The 12,886-nt window shown below is 25.5% G+C and overlaps 3 protein-coding genes across 3 annotated transcripts; 2 read left to right on the forward strand and 1 right to left on the reverse strand.

The window, feature by feature from the left end:
• Positions 1-235: 235 nt before the first annotated feature.
• Positions 236-2,296, reverse strand: MKS88_000879 (V-type proton ATPase subunit B; the record flags this gene model as incomplete). Its single annotated transcript, XM_067219521.1, has 4 exons — positions 236-279; positions 365-409; positions 547-1,905; positions 2,188-2,296. The coding sequence occupies 4 exons, from the start codon at positions 2,294-2,296 to the stop codon at positions 236-238; spliced, it is 1,557 nt and encodes a 518-aa protein (XP_067075247.1).
• Positions 2,297-6,956: 4,660 nt separating this feature from the next.
• On the forward strand, positions 6,957-7,370 carry MKS88_000880 (parasitophorous vacuole membrane protein S16; the record flags this gene model as incomplete). Its single annotated transcript, XM_067219522.1, has 1 exon — positions 6,957-7,370. The coding sequence occupies one exon, from the start codon at positions 6,957-6,959 to the stop codon at positions 7,368-7,370; it is 414 nt and encodes a 137-aa protein (XP_067075248.1).
• A 1,851-nt stretch (positions 7,371-9,221) lies between these two features.
• MKS88_000881 (cytosolic glyoxalase II) lies at positions 9,222-12,172 on the forward strand (the record flags this gene model as incomplete). The annotated part of the gene is made up of 7 exons (XM_067219523.1): positions 9,222-9,227; positions 9,732-9,796; positions 10,223-10,268; positions 10,489-10,564; positions 10,885-10,998; positions 11,227-11,491; positions 11,953-12,172. 7 exons carry the CDS (start codon positions 9,222-9,224, stop codon positions 12,170-12,172), a joined length of 792 nt encoding a protein of 263 aa, XP_067075249.1.
• Positions 12,173-12,886: the final 714 nt, after the last annotated feature.

Below are 12,886 nucleotides of genomic sequence, written 5' to 3' on the forward strand. Positions count from 1 at the left end.
ATACATATATATGTGTATATATGCATACACATGTGCATAATCGCACCCACGTACGCTCTTTTATTTTTTCTCCCTTGTAAACACCAATGTACTTCCTCTTCTCGCAACTGCTAAGATTTAATAGCACTACAACCTTTACTCGTATACTGTATATGTATAATACTCGTAACACATACCTAAGATAACAGATAATCTCAAGAGAAATGGCCCTATCGGTTCTTCATGTACGGAATATTTACTTATTTCCCAAAGTACACGCAATACCGTAATGATGTAGTACTATAGTATTGTAATACCGTAATATTGTAATATGGTAGGTATATACTATATATTGTTCAATTCAATTTTTACCTACACAACATACCCCACCAGGCACAGAACGTTTCATATGGTTCATCAACTCTAACGCCTAAAGGGATATGAGACTATACATATTTCTTCCCATTTCCTTTCATTTCTTCTCGTTTCTTCTCGTTTCTTCCCATTTCATTCCCTTTGGTGGTCTTACATTCCCCACAGCTTACTCCCCTCAATTCGCGTGATGACGTGGGTAATATTTCGACAAAATATCGGACTTAATTTTTTTCAACATATCTTCTGGGAATATTCTTAATAATTCCCAAGCAATATCTAAAGACTGAAAAATATCTCTACACTCATATGTATTTTGTGTAATAAATCTTTTTTCAAATTTATCTAAAAATTCCAGGTATAATATATCATCATTTGATAGTGCTTCTTCACCAATAACCGCTTTCATTGCTTTAACATCTTGAGCTATCGCGTAATTACTATATAACTGGTCAGACACATAAGGATGATCTATTCTTGTCATGTTCTGACCAATACCACTTTTCATTAGTCGCGATAAAGATGGTAATACATTAATAGGTGGATAAATTTGCCTATTATATAAATTTCTATCAACAAATATTTGTCCTTCTGTTATGTACCCTGTTAAATCTGGTATGGGATGTGTAATATCATCATTTGGCATTGTAAGAATAGGAAATTGGGTTATACTACCATTTCTTCCTTCTACTCTACCTGCTCGTTCGTAAATTGTTGATAAATCACTATACATATAACCTGGATATCCTCTTCTACCTGGTACTTCCTCCCTTGCAGATGAAACTTCTCTTAACGCATCAGCATATGATGACATATCTGTTAAAATTACAAAAACATGCATTTCTTTTTCAAAAGCTAAATATTCAGCTGTTGTTAATGCTATTCTTGGAGTTAAAATTCTTTCTATAGTTGGGTCATTTGCTAAATTTAAAAATAAACATACTCTTTCCATTTTTCCATTTTCTTCAAAATCTTGCCTAAAATATCTTGCAGTTTCCATATTAACACCCATTGCACCAAAAACTACAGCAAAATTATCATCCGAATGATCTAATACATCTTTTCCTTGGACTAATGATGCCTGTCTACATATTTGTGCTCCTATTTCATTATGTGGTAAACCAGCTGCACTAAATAAGGGGATTTTCTGACCCCTTACTATACTGTTCATAACATCAATTGTTGAAATCCCTGTTTGAATCATTTCTTTTGGATACACTCGACATTGAGGATTAATTGGATTTCCATTAATATCTAAATAATCATCAGCTAATATATTTGGACCTTTATCAATTGGTTTACCACTACCATTAAAAACTCTTCCAAGCATTTCATCACTCATTGGCATTTTTAATATATCACCACTTACTTCCACATAGCTATTTTTATTATCTATACCACTTGTTCCTTCAAAAACTTGAATAACTGCTTTTTTTCCACATACTTCTAGTATTTGCCCCTGCCTTTCTGTGTTATCACTCAAATGTATCGTTACAATTTCAGAATATTTTGGAAATTTTACATCTTCTATAATTACTAAAGGACCCTGCACACCTGCACATTATAGGAAGCGGGAGGGGAGAAAAAAAAAAAAAATTATGAACAATTAATGTAAATATATAAAAAAATATTTTACACACACGTAAAAATGTTCGCTTTTTCGTTTTTAAATGGGTATATACAATGTATTAACACAAGGAATGAAATCTTAAAGCGGAAAAAATGCAGGAGTTACACTAAGATGCACTACAAACTTGAAAATATGCATATATATAAACATACATACATATATACACACGCGAATTTGTATACAAATACATACGCGTTCAGGTGTACCTGAAATGGTTTTGTACTCAAGCCTTGGGCATACTCTGTAGTCCCTCACAGCGGCAAGCGCGTTTACACGCGATGCCTCTACTTTGGTATTTATGGTACCTTTGCTCATATTTTTTATTTCAAAATTAAAATAACTATGACATATACGTATGTATATATATATATGGGTACATGTATAAGTGTAAATAGGTGAGCGGGTAAGTATATGTATATGTATATATATATGTATATGTAAATAAAATTACCCTCATAACTTGCAATAACACACAACTAAAGTATCAGATGCATAAAATTATAACATACGTATACATATATATATGTATACATATGTATATATATATATGTTTATGCTTACTTATGTATGTATTACTGTGAGCTGTAAAGTTATAGCTATTATATATATATATATATATTCATTTATTTTCAGTATGTGTATGTCCCCTCATGAGATGTATTATTGTAAATGCAAATTTATAATTATCCTTGCATTAGTACATATCAAGGGATTTACATAAAAGAAATAGAACTGCGTTAAACACAAATAAAAAGGATTTAACATAGGGAATAATCTATTATAATAAAAATTAAAAAAGAAAAAAAAAAATTATGTACTATTCTCCATATACACATATATTAAATAATTAAATGTAATTATTGTAGATAAACACAATTACTTTCCCCCTTTTAAATATATATTTCTCCAAAAATAGTTTAAAGAATAAATTAAGAAAAGGATAATGAAAAAAAAAAAATATAAAAAAAAATAATGCTTTAAAAGGGAAAAAAAAAAAAAAAATTTAAATGAAAATATAAAATAAGATATAAAAAAATATAAAAAAATGTAAAATAAAATAAATTATAAAAAAATATAAAATAAGATATAAAAAAATATAAAAAAATGTAAAATAAAATAAATTATAAAAAAATATAAAATAAAATATAAAAAAATGTAAAAAAATATAACAAAATGAAACATAATGAAACAAAATATAACAAAATATAACAAAATAAAACTACATAAAAAAACTAAGTGTATTCCTGAAATATGTAATTATTTTTTAGTTCTGCATTTAATTATAAATGCGTATTTCTTTTTTCTTTTTTTTTTTTCATTGTGACATGTGTATGGATATTTATATGTACTTATTATTAATACACTAAAGTATAAGTGAAAAACCATTTTAATTAGTAGCAATCTTTGAGCTTTACTGATAATCAAATATTATACATTCATGCAGTTCTTATTTTATTATATCTTTGTTTCAGCCTTTTTTTCCTTTTTGAAAAAAATTTCGAACACTATTGATATTTGTACGTTCTTGTACTTTTATTTTCATGATTAAATTATTTTGATGCTCCATTGATACATTTCATTTTTATGCTGCATTTTTCAATTTAAGCGAATGGTATATTCTATCAATATGCCATATATGTGCTCATTTATATGTATATGAATGCTCAAGAGCAGTTACCCATTAGCCTTTACTAGTACCTATATATATATATATATATACGTAGAGGTATGTACATATGAACATAAAACTACAATCCTTTTACATCCCTTGTTCTGTACTCATTTTCTGAGCGTCGAAATTTTCTTAGGCCAAATTTAAAAGCGACTTATGTGCCGTTATTTTTGTTTGACCGTTTAGTATTTTTTGTTAAAAACTTATATATATTGGTAATTGTGTGCAAATACATTCACACGTAGATAAACATATATATTTATATATGTATGCATGTACGTATGTATGTATCATTTTTTATGTTGAGTAATTTTCACGCTTAAGTTTATATGGATATGTTGATTGGTTATTCCCACATACAAAAAAAAGGAAAAACGGAAAAAAGGAAAAACGGAAAAATGGAAAAACGGAAAAATGGAAAAACGGAAAAAGCTAATACAAAGGCTTACCCTTATACCCTTTTATTATTGAGATGTATGTTTTACAAAATAAAATGTACTATTCCCCTTTTCCCCTAAAAATAGCTATACATTCGTGTAACACAAATTTGTGTGACAGAAAAAATTAAGTTTATAGAAGAAAAAAAAGAAAAAGAAAAAGACAACGAATAAGATGGAAAACAAGCAGAACTACAGACTTTTACTTGATGAAAAGAAAAAAGGAAAAGATATAACAAATATAAGGGTATAAATAAATAAGCACTGTATCATAATGAGAGGTGTTTTAAAATGGTTCAATAGAAATTCTTTGTGTTATTTTATTTTATTTATTATTATTTTTTTTTTGTGTGTAATATTAAGATCACCATAGGTAGTGCATACATGTTCTTTTTCATTGCTAATTATATAAGAAATATGAAAATGGGGAACATATAATTTTTTTCTTTATTTTATATTATTATATGTTTTTTACACTTGTATTTTATGCTTTCCCTGTAAGTTTTAATACATAGCAATTAAAATAGCGCTAATGTGGAACTTTTTATTTGCCTAGGTTAATTTTTTTTTTTTTTTAAATTTTCCTGAATTGTTCAGGAAAAAACAGTAAAGGAAAATTTCCTCGTAAATTGCCTATACAAAAGGCAGTTCTGTGCTTAACTGTCATTAAATGAAAAGTTACGCTCAAATGTTATAGTATATAAGGGGCATGAAATATAACACATGTATATATATTTATATGTACGTATGTATGTATGTATAAATGTATATATACATATATATGTATGCATGTATATATGTATGCGAGGGTGTATAATAATGCGTATGCTTAATATAATACGGTTGGTCATACATGAAAACCTCGAAATAACAATCGTTTAGTAATAAATTAAGCTTGAACAGTTTTTACATGTTAATACACTGAATACCTTTCCATTTAAACAAATTCTTTTTTTTTTCTTTTTTGAGAGAGGGGGGGAGGTTCTCACTGATAATATACTGTGAAATTTTATAGATATGAATTAAATCTGTTTAATATCCTGAGCATAATGTGTGTCAAGTTTAAGTTTTAACAAATAAAAGAAAGATATAGTTCTCCAAGGAAGAAAAAATGCAGACCTTTTTAAATGTACAATAAAACTGCGTTTTTAGAAAATACAAAATAGTGCGATAATGGCTGTCTATTAAGTTTCACATAAGTATGAGTATATTTTATACATATAAATATGGGTACAGAGGGTAAAAAAAGTGTTTTGTTTTTTTGTTTTTTTCGTTTCTAAATAAAATCTGACACATACTATAGTATATAAGTATATCTATTCAATTAATGAGTTCCCATTTTATTTGGGATAAATATACGAAAAAACAGAAGAAAAAAAAAATATCTAATTATATTTTATATTAATACTATATAATGTGAAATATATTCTTTGTGATACTTTTATTGATGTAAGAAGAGAAAAGTGTACGTAAAAAATTTAACATAGGAAATGTGCTTTGCTCATGTGTGAGCTTTTACGTGTGTACTCGTAAATATAGACATACATACATGTATATACAGTACACACATATATATACAGTACACACATATATATACAGTGCACACATATATATACAGTACAAACATATATATACAGTGCACACATATATATACAGTACACACATATATATACAGTACACACATATATATACAGTACACACATATATATACAGTACACCCATATACTTAAACATACTTATAAATTCCTATACATACACATATAAACATGTGCGCATTGTATAAAATTATGTTAATTTAGAACAAAAAAACAAAAAAAATGATTTTAAAACTTTGCGACGTTTTTTTATAAGAAAATAAGCCCCTTTTGCGCATTTTCTATTATGAACGAGAAATGATATTATAAAAGAAGAAAATCAGCCCCCACATATATATAGTATATATAAATATATACAAACATATGTGTATATATACACAAAATTTCTATAAATGTCCGTATAAAAAACCATATGAGTAAAAAAATAGAGTGTATAATTTTTATTTTGGTGATGTCGTACCTACACTTGTAAAAAAAAAAAATAAAAAGTATAAAATACATACGCATCATAAAAAAAAAATGTATGTATATAAATACATGCACATATATACACATGTACACACATGAATATGTACATAATATATATACATATATATATATATATTTTTTTTACGGAAACGGGGAAACAGCTATTAGACATGGTAAAAAAAAAAAAAAAATGCAAATAGGAAATGGAAAACTAGAAGTACTACTGTTTTAAGATATTATAATATAACTCTTTCCTACTGTTCTATATCACAAATTAGTGATATGTGTATATATATATACATATATATAAATGCATGTTCGATTTTGCATTTTTTTTTTTTCTTTAAAATTTCATTTTGCTAGTTAATTGGAATTATATATTTGAATAACTTTTTTTTTTCTTTTTTTTTTTTTTTTCTCTCTACACTAATAATTGACGATACACACTGTCATTTAATGTGTAATTTGATATAATTTAACAATATCATTCGGGAAAATATTTAAAAAATTGTTTATTTTTTATAATTATTTCTTTATTTTATGAAACATTCCTTATGTTTCTTCACTGATTATTCAATATATTACAATTTAGTACACTAAAAATTAAAATATTTCATTACACATATATAAATATAAATATATAAATATAAATATATAAATATAAATATATAAATATAAATATATAAATATAAATATAAATATATATATATTATATATATATATATGTACACGCACACAGATATTCCTATACACACATATATATATACCCATATAACCTATTTAAAATACCCTGTCACTTCAAAATGAATTTCAAAAGATTTATATCCTCCATATTTATAATTTTCATTTTATACACTGTAGTCGATATAATTGTAGAAGCATCAGATACAACTGATAAGACCAAACAAACTACAGGGAAAGTACCTATTACCACTATGGGAAGTAGCAATGAAAACAATGCTATTAAGAAAGATGCAGACACAACAACACCTATGGACACTGAAAAAGCTTTAAGTGAAATTAAAAATATATCAGAGACCTTAAATAAAAAAACATCATCTAACACAGGTATAATTATCAGCACCGCATTAATTAACATGGTCCTGTTAGTTTTATTGTCTGCATTTATTGGTTATACAACAAAAAAAATAGGTATTAGTGAGGATTTTCCAAGCGAAGTAGATGATAAAGATGTGGGTAAACCAACAAAAGCTTAATAGTATTGTAAGGGGAGATATTTTATAAAAGTGTTTGGAAAAAAAAAAAAAAAAGGATAAGTAAATCGAAGAAGTATTTTTTTTAAATTTATGAACACTTTATAATAAATTTACACATTTACAAGTTCATATTGGTATGCATATATTTACATATAAAAACGTAGTCACGTGAAGCCTCCTACACCTCAAGAGTATCGAGGGAATAGAAGTTTTAACCCCTTTAAATATGTATACACACCCAACTTTTTTCCTTTTTTTTTCCTTTTATTCCCGCTATTCGTTATATTTCTTTTATTTCTATTATTCCTTTTATTTATTTTATTTTATTCTATTCATTTTTTTTTTTTTTTTTTTCTTAAATTTTTTAAAAATACCCACATTTTACGTCAAACGAGTAAAGAACGTGTCGCTTACTGGTTAGCATGAACAGACATTCGAAATATATTCTCTTTTTTTTTTTTTAATGTAAGCATATGTATATGTATATATATATATATATATATATATATATATATATATATATATATATATAGTTGGTACATATATGCTCATCCCTAAGCTCGTTGATATACCATGACAAAGTTTCACACGTAAGTATATATTTACCGCTTTAAACAAACAGTAGGATAAATACACCTTTTCATTCTTTTAATTTTTATTGTACTGTAACTAATTATATTATATATATATAATATGGGTTCATAATAATACGAAGACATGTATACATTAATATGCATATTCCTTCGATGAAATATGGAAAAACCAAAAAAAACTCTAAACGAGCTACAAACTTAAAGAATAAAAATAAATGAACATAGCTACAGATAAGCACAATGATAAAAAGCATACACTGTAGTAATCTTGAGAACACAACAAAATAGTACAGGGTAAGGCGCATATATAATAGCATATTAAAAGCATAATTTTCCTACAACTTTTGCTACCTCATATATATATACGTACATACACACATACATACATACATAAACCCTCATATATAAACATATATACATATGTCATATAGGAAACTTTATATCTGACATGCGCAGTCCTTCAATGTATGTATTATGCATATTAGCAAACATCCAAAAGAGGAAAATTTATGAAACATTTTTAATAAAAAAAAAATAATAATCATAAATAAAAAATAAATAAAAAACATAAAAATAAAAATAGAAATAAATATAAATATAAACATCAACATAAACATAAACATCAACATAAACATCAACATAAACATCAACATAAACATAAACATAAACATAAACATCAACATAAACATAAACATAAACATAAATAAAAGTACTTAAAAAGAATGTACTTTATATAATAAAAACAAATTGTATTTCTTGTATTTTCTTGGGAAATTTTTTTTTTTTTTTTTTCGTTTTTACCCGTAAATAGAGTTCATAAAAGGAATGTACTATTAATACGACTGTACTTAATATTGTAGTATGATACATTGATTCATACACTATGGGGTTGATATAAGTACATCCGCATTCAGTATACGTGTATATAATACCTGAATCTACAATTAAATATGCATTTTTATAAATATTTAAGATTTGTTTTCGTAAAATAACAAAGGTTTAATTGAAATGTATTTTCCTTATTTTATTTTATTTTATTTTTTTTCATTTTGGTTTTTCATGCTTTATTATATATATAAATAAACTATTTTTTAAATGCTAAAATTATAGAATTGTAAATTTTTAAAATTCTAAAAAAAAATTAAAAGAACAGGTACATAAATACAAAGCAACTCCTTTTTAGGTGTTATATTTACAATTTTTTTTTTTTTTTTCTTTGTTTTCCACTTCCGCCCTTTTTATTTTTACCTTTGATAACATGAAGGTATACATACTGATGTAGCCATATATATACAAATACGTCTGTATGTATGTATGTATATAAATATTTACATATATATACTTCCGTAACAATATACATTTGTTAGATGTAAAGCACACTAATTTTGTTATATGCATAATATCAAGATTGCAGAATAAGAAAAACTAAGTAATTTGTGTTTTCCATTTACAGTCATATTTTTGAAAAACATATACAAGATATACATGGACATATATATATACCTATATATGTATATATATGCATATCCATTGTTACATGTATTTTTCGTTTCATTTAATTTTGCACTTTGCGGAATAAACACAAAATCGCATAGCCATCTACAATAATAATAAAACTGGAATAGAAAAAAGACGAGAAATAAAACTATCAAGAGACAAATAATAATTTTAATAGATTGTAAATGTCTTGATAGTACTGTTGTGGATAACTACAACTTGAGTTATCTCTTTTTTATATAACTTTTTTTTTTTTTTTATTTGATTTCAGGCAAGTGCACAAGTGCTTGTTATACCTTCGTTACACGATAACTTTGCATACGTAGTAATTGATGAGTAATATAATAAGAAAAAAGGAAACGATAAACTTATATAACGCTTGCTAAAGGGATACACGTATTTATATATATATATATATATATATATATATATATACATTTATATCTGTGTATGCATGGGTGTATCCATCTATCTGTATATATATATATATATATACATTTATATCTGTGTATGCATGGGTGTATCCATCTATCTGTATATATATATATATATATATATACATTTATATCTGTGTATGCATGGGTGTATCCATCTATCTGTATATATATATATAAATATATACATTTATATCTGTGTATGCATGGGTGTATCCATCTATCTGTATATATATATATATATATACATATATAAGTCTATGCGCGCATACCTGAGGGTGCCTATGTTCATAAAAAAGTAAATAACATTAATTTTTCATATCTGCAGAAAAACGAAAAAGGCAGCATGCGTTGACCCCGTAGAGCCAGAAAAAGTGCGGACAACTTCCTAACATATATTTAGTTTTTATATTTTAATTTTTACCTTTCAATTTATAATTTTTACTTTTCAATTTGTAATTTTTACTTTTCAATTTGTAATTTTTACTTTTCAATTTGTAATTTTTACTTTTCAATATATAATATTTTTTTTTTATTTTTTTACATCCTTTCCTAAAATTTTGTTTTCCCCTTCTTTGCACCTACACATTTCAGATTCTAAGGAAGATAGAACATCTAGGTGTGGACTTAGAATATGTTTTATGCACACATCATCATTATGATCATTCAGGTAAAATAGAAAAACTGGGTGAACTGAATATTTGTATATGCACAAAATGTAGCTATATATATATATATATATATAGATATACAGATATATATAGATATACAGATATATATAGATATATATAGATATATAGATATATATAGATATATATAGATAAATGTTAAAAAACAAAACATTCCTTTTTATTATTTATTAATTTTTACCCATATTTATGATATTCTTTATTATCGCCCATTTCATACCTTCCTCACTTTGGTATTTTTCTGCTCACATATTATTTCTCTTTGCGCGTATATCACATTATCTTTTCCCATTCATCAAAGGGGGGAATATAAGAATGAAGGAGCTAAGGAAAAAAATAAAAGTCGTTGGGTCGGCCTACGAAGCAACGCCTGGTGTTAGTGAAAAGGTTTACGACAGTCAAATTATCCGTCTAGGTAATTATAAAAAAAAAAAAAAAAAAAATAGAAAAAGGAAAAGAAATTCCCATTTAAATTATTAACTGATGAGTAAATAGACAATATACGAACTGATATAACACCATTTTGGGAGCACATCAAAGTAAAGATTGCTCAATGAAGGATGCAACTTCTGGAAGGGGAAAAAAAAAAAAAAAGGAAATAAAAGGAAAAAAGAAAATATACCATTTTTTTCTTTTTTTTCAGGGGATTTATGTATAAAAGCTATACACGCACCATGTCATACCAGGGGTCATATTATGTACTATGTGTATAGAACTGATGAAAACAAGAACGAAGATTATAATTATGATCCTATTTTATTTACTGGAGATACATTATTTATAGCTGGGTGTGGTCGGTTCTTTGAAGGTAGTGCAAGAGAGATGTTTAAGAACATAGAAAAAGTGAAAACGTTAAGAAAGGAAACGTTAATATATTGCGGTCATGAGTACACCCTGAACAATTTAAGGTACACATGACGAATTTAAAAAAAATAAATAAAATATTAAAAAATAAGCAAAAAAATAAATAAAATATTAAAAAATAAGCAAAAAAATAAATTAATAAATTACAAAATAAATACAAAATAAATACAAAATAAATACAAAATAAATACAAAATAAATTACAAAATAAATTACAAAATAAATTACAAAATAATAAAATAAAACCTGTGACATTAGAAATATTGGTGCAACAAAAATGCCATCACTGTACGTACAAGTTTGATTTCCATTTTTGTTGTTCAGTTTTTGTTTTTACAAAATGATGGCTTTCTCTTCGGAAATTTTTTAAACTCAGCTGATGTGTACATATGTATACATTTATCATATGTATATATATATATATATATATATATATATATATTGCATATGTTTTACATCGTTCATTTGTGTTATCACTGCTGTATACAAAATGCACCAAATTACAGGTTTGCCTTGAGCATTGAGAAGGATAATGAACACATGATAAATACAATGAAGGAGGTTGAGGAAAAAATTAAAAATAAAAATCATTCAGTTCCATCGACAATTGAAAAGGAGAATTTAATAAACCCATTCTTTAGGACTCATCAATATACCAACAAATTTAACACAAATGACGAAATACAAATATTAGATAAATTGAGAGAATTAAAAAATGACTTCTAATATTTTTTGCACCAATAAAAAACACCATCAGTAAAACAGTAGCAATCATTTTAGTAACAATAACAGAAAATATAAAAAAAATTAAATCAAATCAAATAAAAAAAATCAAATCAAATCAAATAAATTAAATAAAATCAAATAAAAAAAATCAAATCAAATAAAAAAAATCAAATCAAATCAAATCAAATAGATTAAATAAAATAAAAAAAATCAAATCGAATAAAATAAATTAAATGAAATAAAAAAAATCAAATCAAATAAAATAAAAAAAATCAAATCAAAGCTTAAAATTTTTAAAGAAGTTTATTAAGAAAAATTGTTTGCTCATAAATGGTGTGTACCTTTTGTATTTATGCATACCCATGTGCTTACATAAAACTGTATATATGTTTATGTATATATGCATTGCACGTATATGTGCGTATATATATAGGTGCATGTCTATGTAACCATATCTATATGTTAACAACTCTTCCCCCTTTAAATATGACTGACACACACGCTTTAAGACTTAACAGAGTAGTATGCATGAATGACTACCTGTATTTTTTGTAAGTCAGATAGGGAAGACTATAAGTGGAAGGGAAAAAAAGAAAAAAAAAACGAAAAAAAAAAAGAAAAAGAAAAAAGAAAAAGAAAAAACACACATTTGTACAATAAGTCCATTTTAAAATATAACAAAAATATTAGCAATTATGTGTAACAAATTGACTA

This window comes from Plasmodium brasilianum, chromosome 3 (genome assembly GCF_023973825.1).
Source record: "Plasmodium brasilianum strain Bolivian I chromosome 3, whole genome shotgun sequence".
NCBI classification, from domain to species: Eukaryota; Apicomplexa; class Aconoidasida; order Haemosporida; family Plasmodiidae; genus Plasmodium; species Plasmodium brasilianum.